This window comes from Microtus ochrogaster, unplaced genomic scaffold, assembly GCF_000317375.1.
Source record: "Microtus ochrogaster isolate Prairie Vole_2 unplaced genomic scaffold, MicOch1.0 UNK46, whole genome shotgun sequence".
Taxonomy (NCBI): Eukaryota; Metazoa; Chordata; class Mammalia; order Rodentia; family Cricetidae; genus Microtus; species Microtus ochrogaster.
The window spans coordinates 2,727,503-2,742,624 of NW_004949144.1; the positions used below are offsets into that span (position 1 = coordinate 2,727,503).

Sequence of the window (15,122 nt, forward strand, 5' to 3'; positions counted from 1 at the left end):
GTGCTTCAATTTGCTTGATCACAACATGGACCAGCTTTATGCCTGGAACCAAAGTAGTATATGTGGCTCAGAGGTGCAAGCTGTTTTGCCATGCTGGACTGTGTTGATCAAGAAGGGAGTACCATAAAAACCATAGTAATACACAGCTCATTTTTTAGCCTGGGCTGGCAAGCAGGAAGTACTGTATATGCCATACTACTGACACAGCTTAAACTTAAGAAACACTTCCCATTTAAAAAAAAGTGTTCTTGGACAGTAAATAATCATAGTTATGCAATAAAGCCAAATCCAGATGAGTCAAAGTGTTAGATAAATACACATAGGCTTGGAAGAGAGAAAAAAAAGAGTATAGAGAGTTTAAAAAGGAGTAAAAAAGGCTTTAAAGAGAGAGAGTACAGAGAGTCAAAGATTAAAAGAAGTAAAGAAAAATAAGCCAGTAAAAATGGAAAATTCACAGAGAGTCTGGATTATGCACATTATTGTGTTTTCTTTGAATTTTTTGACTGTGAAGGAGCTAAGTACAGAGAGACATTTCATTGTATGGGCTCTCAAGCTGAACAAGCACATATATTATAAAGGTATCATAACTTACACATTTGAATCTAAGAATATGTTGCTTTGGAAAAGAGGTTCTTCTCTTGTTTTCACAGAAGATGAGAACCTGTGTATTGCTTCCAGACCAATATGGTTTCATGGAACAAGACTGCCTGAAAGGTGACTGTGAACACCCCCACAAAGAAAATACATTGCCCAACTGCTGACAGAGATGACACTATACACCATGAAACACCTGATAAAAAAGAGTCCCCAAACATCAGAAAGCAGTATGGATAGAATGAGGCTTATATTTCCAAATATCACTTATAATTGTTTGTTTATATTTAAAGGGTGATATGATATAGATATGAATGCTTTGCATTAATATGGATCTTGGTTTCTTGATACAAATTAAGGGCAATTTTTATGTGTATTTGTATGTATATTTCTGTATGAATATTTGTATGTTTATATGTGTATATATTTACATGTGTATATAAATATATGTATGAATATTTGCATGTATATTTGTATATATTTCTGTATGAAATTTGTATGTATATTTCTGCTCTTTATTAAGATATTGTGATTGTGTAGTTTATTTAAAACTGTAATGTATAATTAAGAAATATAGGTTAATAGATAGTCATCTAAAAATAGTCAAGATTTTAGTCATGTTAGTTACATTTTTTAGACATAAAAATATAGTCCCTGTTCTAACTACTGCTTACAAATTACCACACAGAGACTTAAAATTATTTATAAATGCTCAGGCTTACTATGAGCTAACTCTTACACTTAAATTAACCCATATTTCTATTTATGCTTTGTCAAAATCTCAAAGTATTAGGTATTCTTCAAATCTTTCAGAGAACTTCAGAATTTGGCATTTAAAATGCTTTAAGCAGTTAGGACTTTTCATGATGGTGAGACACATCTGCTCCTGGCAGTACCAATCTACTTAAGAGGATGATGGGCATTGAAAAGGCTCTTTATGGAGTTGGTTAGCCATTTGGGCAAGAAACTGCTCTAGCCTGGACTGCTTCAGTGGACATGCAGGACCCACGGAGAAATGACTGCTGAACTTGCCTTAAGTTGAGAAGTCCCTTCAGAGTTCTGGCTTCAGGAAAGAGTCTGCTAGAAATTGTGCAGGACACAGAAAATTTTGACAGACATACTGCCAGTAGAGGTAGGACTGTCATAAAATTTCCTGCTTTGTAGAAAAGTCTGTTGGATATTATGGGCCTGTATGATGTATGCCCCAATGGTACAGAAAACTTTGGGTGACTGTCCAGATATTGAGAAGTCTCTGTCAATTCTAGAGTTTTGGAAATTGCTTACAATGTACTTTTAGTTTACTTAGGTAATATCATATCCTTTTGGAGTCTTTGATGGAGTTGAAGAATATATAGTTATAGTTTTCCTTAGTTCTGATAAAAGATAAGGTAGATATAAATATTGTAACTGTAATTCTTAATTGATACCATTTTTATATGTAATTTTACTATGTTAAAGTTAAAGCCTTTCTTTCTGTTTAAACAGAAAAAGGGAGGTGATGTGGGAGTCCCCTCTGTGTGCTGTGATTACCTTTAATGAATAAAGAAACTGCCTTGGCCTCAACAGGTAACTTAGGTAGGTGGGGAAAATGTAACTGAATCCTGGGAGAAAAGAGGGCAGGAAAGATGCTATGGTCCCACTGGAGACAGATGCTGGAAATATTACCGGTTAAGCCACTGCCATGTGGCAATGCATAGAATAATAGAAATGGGTTAAATTTAGATGTAAGAATTAGCCAATAAAAAGCTAGAGCTAATGTATCAAGTAGTAATTTAATTAGTACAGTTTCTTTGTGATTATTTCAGATGTAAGCTAATCAGGCAGCTGGAAAGAACTAGTAGCCTCCTCCTACACTCTTCTGACATGCAGGCATATATGTAGACAGAACACTCATATACGTAAATGAATAAATTTTAAACCAAACAAAAAATTAATATGAAAATAGTAGGCATTTAAAAATAAATACTAAGATAAACCCTATGTGGTGATACATAACTATAATTCCAGCATCTGAGAATTAAAGAGAAACCATATTACAAAATAAAGATTATAGAAAGGAATGGTATAAGAGATTAGTAGGGTATGCTTGCCAAACATGTGTGAGTAGATTCAGCATATATATACAAGTCTGTAGCATGAGGGTCAGGCTTGTTGGGGTTTCTGTCCTGCTCAGTCCCCCCAGCCATTTAGTCCCAGAGAAAAATCACACAGAGATTCCACATTAGATATAAACTGATTGGCCAGTTAGCTCAGACTTTGTATTAGCTCTTATAACTATATTAACCCATTATTTTAGTATATGTTAGCCACATGGCTCAATACCTTTTTCAGTGGGGTAGGTCACATCCTGCTTCTTTGGTGATCTGGGAAGAACTAGGGGGAAGAGCTTCCTTCTTCCCAGAATACTCCCACTCTCATTTCTCTGCCTCTTCTTCCTGTCTGGTTTTCCTGCCTGTACTTTCTTCCTGGCTATCAGCCAATCAGCATTTATTTAAAATATAATTGATAGAATATAGAATTGTCTCACACCATTTTCCCTTCTTTTATTTTTTTAAGAAAACAAGAACATCCATAGTCGATTTTTGGGAATGTGGACATAGTTTTCAAGGCTACTTCCAGCTGGTTGAGGGCACTGATAATCTTATGGGGACCTAAAGAAAATTTAGAGTTATGACCAAGTCCTGACTGGAATATCCTGTGAGTCTTGATCATCTTAGGCAGCAGTCTTGAATCTGTTCTGGTTGTAGAACTCTGACATCTGGGCCACCTGATCCTACTGGAGATTTCTCAGATTTGTCTTCCTTTATCAAACATGATTTTTCTTAACTCAGAATGAATCCATGGCCTCTCATTTCCTGTGGAAACAAAATCAAATCCTCTTCTCCAAAGTAACACACCTTTTGACTTCAGTGTTGTAGTAAAGGTATTTTCAAAATACATATCTTGGATTAGTTCAGGAGCATTTGCAAACAAATGTATTTTAGCAACTGTTGCTCCTTCCTCAGCATTCAAACAATTTAAAGAGAGCATAATAACATACAGTATGCAGATTCTCTGTGTGTTTTCCATCTTTATGCGGCTTTATTTTAAACTCTATTTTTTTTATTTTTAATTTTTGGGTTTTTGAGACATGGTTTCTGTGTATCTTTGTCCTGGAACTCAGTCTGTAAACTGGACTGTCCTTGAACTTACAGAGATCCACCTGCCTATGCCACCCAAGTGCTGGGATAAAAGGTGTGTGCCACCAAACCTTGAACTCACAAGAATCTGTCTACCTCTGCCTCCCAGGCATTGGGATTAAAGGCACAAATCAAAAGACAATGTTAACTAAACTGATGTTTGTGACCCATAATCTTGTTCTTGTGGGGACTTATCAGTGCAGTGCAGTGAAAGATCAAACAAAAACTTAAGTATTTTGTACTTAGAACTCAATAATATGTTAACATTAGAAGTCAAATGTTTATGATGCTTCAGTGTCAAATAAAAATACATTAAAATGGCACTCTTAAATATGGAATTTTTAAAAATTAAATAGATAAAGTAAAATGGCATTACTTGTAATAGTTATTGATCACTTGTAATTAAAAAATTGTACTGAGAATATTCCAAAAACATTTTGAGAGTATTCATAATGAACTCAATTATAGTTTGTATGGTATTGATTTTAATCCCATCTAGATTTCCCTTTATGTTTGTCATTCAATTTTGTAAAATATGTTGAATGTTCCAGAAAATATTCAAAGGAATAACAAATTATCTTTCCTGGGATTATTGAAATATTTACATGGTTTCACTTGCCCTTCAATTCTTAAAGTGCCAGGCCTTCAAAAGAGGAAGTAATGACAAATGTTTATAATTGGACATAAAGTAGAGGTCACTAATATTGTTTTTGTACTTTAGCTTTCAGATACGTGTACCAACTTCTACCTGAACACCTATTTAACTTAAAATCATCTATGGTCTCCCAAGCACCTCTAAGGGTTGTACTCTAAGATAGTTTTTATCCTTGATGTTATCACACAATACAAATTGATTTTGTATACTGGTATTAGCAGTTCAAAAATGGAGACTCACCATGGGTAACATGTAATAGATTTCTAACAAATGCTTTGACACTTTCCCTACCTTAGATTAAAGAAAAATGGACATTGAGTAGTGTAAAGTACGACTGTTGAACTTGTTACAAATCCAATATTCTCTTGAGTAGCTGAAGTCATTGGCAATTATATAGTCATACAGTGTACCTATAAGGCCACCTCCAAAAACACGTTCCCTAAAAAAAAAAAACAAAAAAAACAAAAAAAAACTAAATTTCTACAAAGTCAGCACTTCTGCAATGAAATTTTACCCACCTCCATTGCTTATTTCCAGAATAAATAAGAGAAAAGCAGAGTCCATGAGGAATCAATATTGGTTTTCATCTAGTGTCTTTTACATCCCATGATTCAACTTGAACACTACACCATTGCCAGTGATCCATATTGAACCATGTAATGTGTATCTAAGGCATTTGACAGCTGCCTGCTGCCATGTTCAAAGGAATTGCCACCCTGGCTTGCCTCACTGTGGCTGATGTTAAATTCTACCTTGAAGTATTTTACACATGTATACTAATGCTGAAATCTCCCTTCATAGTAAATTGCTAACAGGGATTTAATGATGGAAATGACTGGGCATATGTTTTGTCATTTCAGTAAAGTGGCTCCATTCAAAATGGCTATCAATGCTCATGTCTAAGAGCTGTCTTAGTACAGACTTTCTAGGAGGTTCCTAATGTGCCAGGAGTCTCTGTATGTGAGAACAGGTACAACTGTGTAAACAGTTGCCTGGCAAGTCCTGCCCCAGCCATTCTGCAATGGCTTTCTGAAATTTTAGAACCCTCGCAGCCCATCTACAGTTCTGTAGACATGCCACAAGGTCATTTCTCAGGAGAAAGTGTTTTACATTGATGATGGAGCAAAAAAGATTATCCCCTGATGGCATCAAAATGTTAAAGATTTTGAGTCAAATCACACAAGGTAAATGCTTTGAAGATGATGAATAATAAATAGGAGAGCAAGTAGTTGGAAGTATTCCTGCCTTTACCTTCCACTCCCTGTTCCAGCGACTGCTTACAAACTACCACACAGAGACTTTAAATTATTTATAAATGCTCAGGCTTACTATGGGCTAACTCTTACACTTAAATTAACCTATATTTCTATTTATGGTTTGTCAAAATCTCATAGCTTGCTACCTCATTTTTTACACATCCTGCTTGCTGGGGGCTGGCTGGCATCTTTGGAGACTTCCCTGACTCTGCCATTCTTCCTCCTATCATTATCTTTGTGTCGCTCTGTTTTGCCCAAACTCTTCTTGTCCTGCTATCTCTCAATCAATTTCTTATTAACAATAAATATAATTCAAAGCATTGAGCATCCAATGGTGTAAATCTGTAAGACTGTAGAGCTTGCTAGGGATTGGCTCTTGCATTTAACCACATACCCTGCCTCAGAGAAAACCTCAAGACCACCGGCTTATGTTTCTTGCTTTCCAGAACAATTGGTAGAACATGACACTGACTTTTATTTCTCAAAGCCACAATTCACACATCACAACACAGAAAAGCAGTAGGAAAAAATAATCTGAAAACATACAAATTATTATATTCAGTGTTGTCTGTCCACTTCCAAGGGTGTTGCAATGACTCTCTATACAAGCCAATCCAGTGGGGAGGATACGATGCACATCTCTTGAGGAAATTCTGTCATAAAACATTAAAAGTAAAATCAAGTGTCCCTCTGTTTCAAATGACCCTTCAGTCTCTCTGCCCTACAGCCTCCTTTCTGAAATGCAGCAGGTTGTATTTGATGGTAATCACCTTTGGAACATCATAACACTCTGTTTTCACTCTATGAAATTATATTAATAATCCAAAGTATATTGTTGGCTCCTCAATTTTTCCATGGCTAAAAACACCCCTCATTAAACCTATTCTTTCCATTATTAACAATTACTACATTCACTATGTAATACCTGCCAACTTGGATAAAGACGTCCATGATTATCTTGTATCTAAGTGGATTGTCTGGCCATGTAGATTGACTGTGAGCACAACATGAGAACATGGCTTTAGGAGGTCTCAGGGCTCCAGTCAGAAGCAACAACTTTAGAGATAATACACATTCAATAGAACAAACAACAAACCAATTCTTGATCATTCTTACCAGCTCCTCCAGGCTGTCAAATCGAGCTAGTTCAGCTGCCTGTGCCCTACAGTAGGCCTGGCTGACTGTCCAGTTTCTCTGTTCTTCAGAAAAATAAAAACATTTGTTTCCAAATCCAATCCAGCCATTTGGGCAGTTCGCATAGCAAGATCCAGGGGTCAACATGACTTGTTTTTCCTTTCTCACTAAAATGCAGACAGTGCAATGAAATAAAGCAAAGAAACATTTTCATGGTACATCTCTTTTGCTAGCCATGCAAATCTCATTTGGGGTTTATGTGTTTATACTGTGCTCCAGTTTATCACTAGAAGACCCATTCACGCATGATGGTCCCAAATCCAAGGTCTTCCAGTGGGCTATGAAGAAATGCTTTATTCTCCTTTATATTTTGTGTTTTAAGAAAGAGTCTTGTTACATCCCCTTTCCTGGATCTCACCGTGTAGACTACATTTGTCTGGAGCTTGTATTTATCCTGCTGGCTGTGCCTCCCATGTGCTGGAACTAAAGACACCGTGCCATGCAAGAAAATCATTTCTAGGCCATCAGCTCCTTAGAACTGAGAAGTTTAAACTTCCTTCATTTTAAAAGTTAAGATGCAGTATCTTACAAAATGGGCTATTGATAAACAACATCCTGAACACAAGGACAAGAGAGAGAGCACAGAGCACATCCATGGCCTGAATCAACCCCACAGTACCTCAAAGCAATGACTAAAAAAGGGCAATTCCTGTAACCCCTCAAACAAGCCTGGACTTGCCCAAGTATGCCCAAATATGAAAAAACAATGGTCAAAAAAATCTCTTAATGTAACATGAGAAATGAAACAGCTTTTTTCGTGGAATTTACCTAGCTATGCTAAAATGGACCTGTGGGTCTTTGTTGCAGGTTACCATTTTGTACACGTAGTAGATCCTGCATCCTGGAATAAGTGCTTTTTGTCTTTGCCTACTGTTTGAGTCTGGGCCTTCCTTCAGTGGTTCTCATTCCCTTAAAAAGACTATTCCTTATTCCTGGACCCTATATCTTCCTTTCCGATAATACTTCACTTCCTCTTTTCTCTTCAAAAAAAGTTTTCTCACCTTGCCTGAATTTTACTATAGAAGAAATGACAGTGTGTAGAACATGGGCATATCAAAATAGATCTTTTATATCAAGTTTCCCTATAATTCTTCCTCACTAGCATTGTGTGTGTGTATGAGTGTGTGTGTGTATGAGTGTGTACACATGCTGGTTTTTGTTAGAGCAACACAGAATGGCTATCTTAAAAAAATCTGATAATTGATGTTAGAAAAGTGTGCAGAAATATGTATAGTAATTCTCTGATGGTGGGAGTATGAATTGATACAGTCAGCTGAATATTCCTCAAAAAAATTTGAAGTAAACATATTATGTGTCACAGCTTTACCATTCCTGGGCATATATAGAGACAATCTGACATCCTACCACAGAGATATTTGTACATCCATGTTTACTGTGTCCTTATGTAAAATAGATATGATATAGACCTGACCTGAATAGCTATCAGCTAAAAAGATCATTAAATGTGTTACACATACAAAGCATAATGTTACTCATTCATAAAGAAAAATGAAATTTAGGGAAAGTGAGTGTATTTCAAATGTTTGCTATCAAGTGCGGTCACCCAAACTCAAAAATAAAGAGACCCATGTACTCTATTACAAGGAGTCCTGTCCTGTGATGTACAGTGTAAATAGCTGTGAGTGTGAGTATTTTACTACATTGTAAGGGGAACAAGGAAGAGTAGTGTAAAGTGACAATGAATGACAGGAGGCAGCAAGTGGCTTGTAGTTGTAAGAAAGGGTTATAAAGAGAATTGTATTTGTAATTTCAACTCTACCATGTTTTTTATGTGAATAAGTGAATAAAAAATGTGATTGACAGTGAAAGTCTAAAATAATAACCAAAGCTCCATAGCATCAGAATTGCTATTATGTGTGGGAGTTCAGTGAGATACATAGGGTTCAGGATTTGACAGGTCTTGGAGTGGCTATGCTAATGGAGCTGTATGATGTGTTCATTTGTAAGTCTATCACAATAGAGTGATTGTGTATGTGCATGTGTGTGTATGTGTATAAGAAGCTCTGAATTTCAGAGAACAGCTTAGAAGAATAACATTTTTCTGTCATACCTTCAGCTTTTTCATCCTTTAAATGAGTAGAAGGAAGGCACTGTTCTTCTAAAGGTCTTCTAAATCCTAGAAATAAGTGATTTCATCAGAGAAATTAAATATCAGAAATGGCTCCCCTACTAATTTTTAGTAGAAGGGAATTTTCTGTCTTTGTCCCCAGTTCTCATACCACATACACCGAGGCTTCAGTGAAAGGGACAAATGTAACAGACAGTGAGGATGACTGTAACTTCTTTTCATTTGACTCTTTTCAGAGCTGTGTAATAGTTTATGTTATACTGAGTAAAACTTTTTGGAAGTTGTTTGCAAATGTTTAGGCCTGTTTATTATTCACTGACTTGGATAACGTTGATTTTATGAAGCAATATCACAAAACATTTATTTGAGCTATGACAAAAAGTTGTACAAATTTTATCAGATAATTCTGAACAGTCCACACCTAAGAAAAGCTTATGAAAAGCATACTTCTAGAACTGTCTGTTTAATGTTTTCAAACCGTGGTTGAAGACGTTAACTGAAATCAAGAGTCATGTGGTGTGGGGTTCTGTGCATTCTTCCAACCAAACACTTTTCACTTCCTCACTTCTCTCAGGTGCATCAGCCCTCTTGAGCTTTCCTCCTTGAGCTTTCTTGCTCACTGAATTGAACAGTTCTGCTTCACCTCTGTTTAAAGGTTGCTGAATGTCCTCTTCCCAGGGATTCTGAGCCTCGCCTCCTGTGCACACCGCAGCCTGTGCTGTTTTTTCACTGCATCTTTCTGCTAGACCCTAAATTTCCAGAGAAGAGGAATTTCCTGTATGCTACCTCTAGAGCCTTTCCCACAATGCTTGGCTCACAGGGATCAGTAAGAATGACTGAAAATGCGAGTGTATCAGAGACCAGCTTTGACAATAATACCACTTACAAGGTTAGGGACATGGGGATTAGAAAAGTTGATAAAGGGTACAAAGACATGAGTGAAAATAATAAAACAGAAAACATAGGATAGTACTGGGGGGCTGTTCAAGTGAATACCGAAATCATCCACATTCAATATTCTATATATTTTTATATCTCAATACTAAGAAGACAAAAGACTTCTTTAACATGGTCAAAGGGACAACTAGAACAGTTATTTGCTTCAATACTTTGAGTCATCAAGCCATTACTCCAATAAGCATTTTGTGGTCTATGCAGTGAAACCATCCTACACCAAGTATCTTGAAGGCAGCAACTCCCAAGGCCAAGCCTCCTATTTCAGAAGAAAGAACCAAAGTATGCTTGAATTTCCTGACCATTAGTCAGGGGGAGTGGACCAACTTGTATAGTATATCTTAATGTCAGAAAGGCCAAGTAGCCACACCCTAGGTCAGGGTGTGTAGCCACTCTTTGTTAACAACTATCAACAAGGTGAAACTCTCTGACCTTCAGCCGGGATAGAAATAGGCTCACATTTTTGGGTCGCCACATCAATGTGTAGAATGTTGCAGAATTTGGACAATGAGTCACATACCTGACAAGGCAACAGAAAGTGCAATTACAGCTGCAGTGAGAACCATGATCACTACATAGCAGCAATAAAGCTTAACAGGAGGCTCAGTGGAGATGATTCTGAGACATTTTCCTTGATGCTTTTTACCTGAAAATATAAATATCAGAATATTAACCTCAGGAATCTTTCAGGAAAAAAAAAAAATACCCAGAATTAACTGTAAATTTCACTTCTACTCCACTTGAGCAAATGCCCTTCACAAAAGTTCCTGGTCCATAAATGATGTCCTTGGCTTGAAAAACACTAGAGAAAAGAGAAACACTTTTTTTTTGCCACAATTATCTAGTTATTTGCTCTAGGAAAATGGTCTCATACTTTGTAAACATTTGTCACTTGTATTTTAATGAAATACTGATTGCCAATAGCCATGCAGGAAGTATATGTGGGGTGACCAGGCAGGAAGTAGTGGCAGGGAGACCAGGAAGAAAATAGAGGTGGGGCAGCAAAAAGGGAGAATTCTGGGAAGAGGAAAGCTCAGTCTGTAGTCATGATCTAGCCACAGAGGAAGCAAGATGAGAATGCCTTACTGATAAAGGTACCAAGCCTCGTGGCTTACACAGACAAGACTTATGGGCTACTATAAGTTATAAGAGTTAATAAAAAGCCTGAGATAATAGGCCAACCAGTTTATGGTTAATGTAGACCTCTGTGTTTTCTTTGGTACTAAATGGCTGCAAAACTGGGCAGGACAGAAATCTCAGTCAATAGTTATTGAATTAGGCACAAATGAAAGAGGAATAAACAGAAACAGTGAAGATAATGGTAAATAGAAAATAACAACAAAAAAAACTTTTAGTGCTATAAGAAGAGAACAGGTTAGGACGAATGGGTCTGTAATAATAATATTAATGAAAAGAAAATCAGTATGTAAGCTGGGGTGACAAAGGAGTGTTCTTCGGGCACTTGGGAGGTGGAGGCAGGAGAATCAGGAGTTTGACATTATTCTCGGCTAAATATTGAGTTTGAAAATTAGATGGACTAAAATAGACCTCATTCTATATATCTGTCTTTCTGTCTGTCTATCATTTATCTATCTATCTTTCTATCTATCTCTTTATTTATCTATTCATCCATCCATCATCTGTCTGTCCATCTGTCAGTCTATCTGTCTGTCTGTCTGTCTGTCTATCTATCTATCTATCTATCTATCTATCTTTCTATCAATGTATCTTCTATTTTTTATAATGAAGTAACTAAATGCAGTTTGACATATAAGCAGAATAAGAAAATAAAAAAGGATCATTTCAGCAAAGTACATACACAAGTAACTGTAAATCCATAGTAAGAACTTTCAGCATATAGGTAATTAAATGAATTTTTTGAACCTAACAGGAGCTATCCAGAATAAATGAAAACAAAACTATAACTAAAGTCAGCATGAATGCTCTCCCCCAGTCACCCAGAGCAAGGCAAGGATGTCTGCTCACCATTCTAGCATGACTCTTAGGTTACTATGCAGGACATAAGGATGAGAAAGTGAAATAAGTGTCATGCTCCACAAAGAGAGATGAAAGTGTTACTGTTCAGACAACATGGATGGATCTACATACAAAGTTCTAAAGAGTCTTTTGGAAGAGCCCTAAAAAGAATGAATGAGTTTACAATGAGGCAGGATACAATATCAATGCTTAAAATAATTTGCATTTTTATACACTAGCAATTGCCAAATGTAAACAAATATAAGTACTACAGCTCTCACAGTACTGCCAAACACAAAATTGTACATGAAGTATAACATGCTCATATTCAGTTGTTGGCAGAGCAACAAGGGCTTTTAAACTCTGAGTCAATTCTCTGTTTCCTTTCATTGGGTTCCTAAAGATCTCAACATATTGTAGGTACAATTTCTTTTGAGAGAATGAAAAAAATAAACATCAACAAGAAAATATAAAATTCTTGTCAGTACATGTTTATCTTTTGATTCTTTTTGTCAGGGATCAGAAATACTAAATTTATTTTATTTTCCTATGTGTGGGTTAAGAAATCTCTGTCTGAGACAAATGCACTGACAAGCTTCTTCTTCAAATAGATTTAAAGTTCTAGTCTTCATGTTTGTGTCTTTTGTCCATTTTTAGTCATTTATGATACAATGAGTGAGGTATGAGTCATCATCATGGGAACCAGCTGTCTTAGCATCATATGCAGAGGAAATAGCATCCTTTCTTTACCCATGAAACTTGCAAACTGAGACTGCTTTTTTGTTTCCCGGCTGGCTATACTCTAATAATCACACAGAAACTATATCAATTATAACACTGTTTGGTCAATGACTCAAGCATTTTCCTAGTTAGCTCTTATATCTTAAATTAACCCATTTTTATTTCTGTACCACCATGAGGCTGTGGCCTACCAGTAAGTTTCTTGTATCTTTCTATATTGGCAGCTACATGGCACTTGGCTGACTCCACCTTTTTTCCTCCTCTATCTCTGCTTGGATAGCCTGATTTGCTATATTCTATACTGCCGTAGGTCAAAGCAGATTGCTTATTAACCGATGGTAATAAAACAAATTCATAGCATACAACAGACTTCATATTTACATCATTATCCCTTTTGCATGATTTATTGTTCAATAAATGAGGTATGGAAGAAACTGTCTTAGCATCATATATAGAAGAGATACCTTCCATTCTCTACCTAAAAAACTGTCCACCTTACCCAGTTTACAGTTCATAGACTATACATTTAATAAAAGCCACATTGATTTTTAAAAATAAAAATATACCAAAAGTGATAAGCTGCATTAAATACATCTTTTTTAAAATGGTCAATATTACCAATGTTTGGGAGAAACATAGTTTAGTGGTTTGCTAAAATTTGAATTCATTTCCCTCATAACCTAGATCTAAGGGAAATGCCTGTGTTTACATAAAGAAGCCTGTCTGCATTCTAGCAGCTTTATGAATGTAGTCTGTGTTTGCAACAACTCAAATATCCCTGAGCTTGTGACAAAGTGAAACAATATTACTCAGACCCGAGGAAGTGACTGAAAAGAAAAACTGGACCTCGGGCTTGCATTTGCCCATTTCTTGTGCTGACTAAATGTTCTTCAGCTTTCTGTTCCCAGAGATCCTTAAGCAAAAATTTGATGTCCACTTTAGTAACCCTTAAGTAGTTGGCAACAAAAGCAGTCATTCATGGCTAGCAAGGTGGCTTAGTGGGAAAAAAAGTGTATTATATTCAAGCCTGATATCCTGGATTTAGTCCCTGGAACATGCACAAAAGCAGGAGATAACCAAATACAGGTAACTGTTTTATTGACTTTAGATGTGAGTTAAAACTCATGTGTGAAGTCACCACCACTACCATCACCACCAAATCCCAAACAGCAACAAAGTCTTACCCAGTCCATGTGCAGTTTCCTTGGAGAATCTGACGACAGGTCACTTGTTCTCTGCTGATAAATTTCCACTACCTGCTCTCCTTTTGCTCATTCTCTTATCCGCTAGGTTTCTGAAAGGTTTCCCTGACCTGTTTGAAAATTCTTTTTGTGTTCAGGTTTGAAATACAAACTCTGAATTTACATCTCACACCTCAATCAATCATGTTATCAAACCACTTCTCCTATAGCTACTGTGTTCATAGTTGACATATGACCGGAATGTACTGTGGATTAATCTCAAATGCATGATTAAAGCAGGGATCCAGCTGTATGACATTCTTGAAAAGCAAGTGTTTCTGCACTGAAAAGGCAAAGATGCCATAGGCTGTGTACAGAGGAAAAGAGTTTCTAGAGAAGGGCACTGGGGTACGAGAGTGAGGTCCGAGTCTATAATGTGACTATGATGAAGACTTCATAGTTACATATGTTCTGAAAGTTTACGAACATATAAACGTTTATGCAATGGTATAGTTAAGGGGAAGGTTTAAATTGTAGACATAAAGAAGAGTACAGTGAGAGGCCTCAGGAAAAGTTCAGAGCTGTGAAAGAATGTAGTAGACTAAGATGGCCAGCAGCTGAAACTGGATGACAAAGAGAAAAGGAGGGGGCAGAGATGAAGACAAGGGAGGGGGAGAGACCAGGGGAGAAGAAGATAAGAGTGAAGACCAAGAGAAGGAGTAAAGGGGGGGAGGTAAGAGAAAGCATGGCAGGATTATAGTGCACCGAGACTGGGAGAGGGAAGTCCAAGATATGGAGTTTAGGGTAGGAGGCAGATTGGAAAGAGCTGAGATGGGCCACAGGCACTGAGTAAGCCTGGAGGTCAGCATGTGCTTTGGTGTGCTAAAAGTCACCAGAAGCTGTTTTCTAACTGACAACTCTCACTGCTTTCTTTCTTTACTTTTTGTTTTGCTTTGTTTCTGTTTTGATTTTTTTTTAATTAAAACAAAAATGTTGTTATGGAAAATATCAAAGCACATAGAAAAAATGGTAAGAAAAATCCACAGGCTGTGCTACCTCATCTCAAATGAACTGTGGAGTGTTTGTTTGGGGATGGGGGGTCTGTAAGGAGGATGGAAATATTTTCAGTTATAGAGCTATTTGACCTAGCTGAAAAACATCTATGTAGCCGGGCGGTGGTGGCACACGCCTTTAATCCCAGCACTTGGGAGGCAGAGGCAGGCGGATCTTTGTGAGTTCGAGACCAGCCTGGTCTACAAGAGCTAGTTCCAGGACAGGCTCCAAAACCACAGAGAAACCCTG

At 37.0% G+C, this 15,122-nt stretch overlaps 1 protein-coding gene across 2 annotated transcripts in view; it reads right to left on the reverse strand.

Moving 5' to 3' along the window:
- Positions 1–3,233: 3,233 nt before the first annotated feature.
- LOC101992934 (C-type lectin domain family 2 member E-like) overlaps positions 3,234–15,122 on the reverse strand; it is a 13,152-nt gene continuing 1,263 nt past the window's right edge. Inside the window, exons 2-7 of one of the 2 annotated variants that reach the window (XM_013354500.1) lie at positions 10,442–10,567; positions 8,950–9,015; positions 6,801–6,985; positions 6,231–6,337; positions 4,720–4,867; positions 3,313–3,449 (exon numbers count right to left, since the gene is read on the reverse strand). In XM_013354500.1, coding sequence (XP_013209954.1) covers positions 4,726–4,867; positions 6,231–6,337; positions 6,801–6,985; positions 8,950–9,015; positions 10,442–10,567 — 626 coding nt within the window. In that variant the 3' untranslated portion in view covers positions 3,313–3,449; positions 4,720–4,725. Of the gene's footprint in view, positions 4,868–6,230; positions 6,338–6,800; positions 6,986–8,949; positions 9,016–10,441; positions 10,568–15,122 lie in introns of both variants that reach the window. The other variant, XM_005369226.3, reaches the window with a different exon arrangement.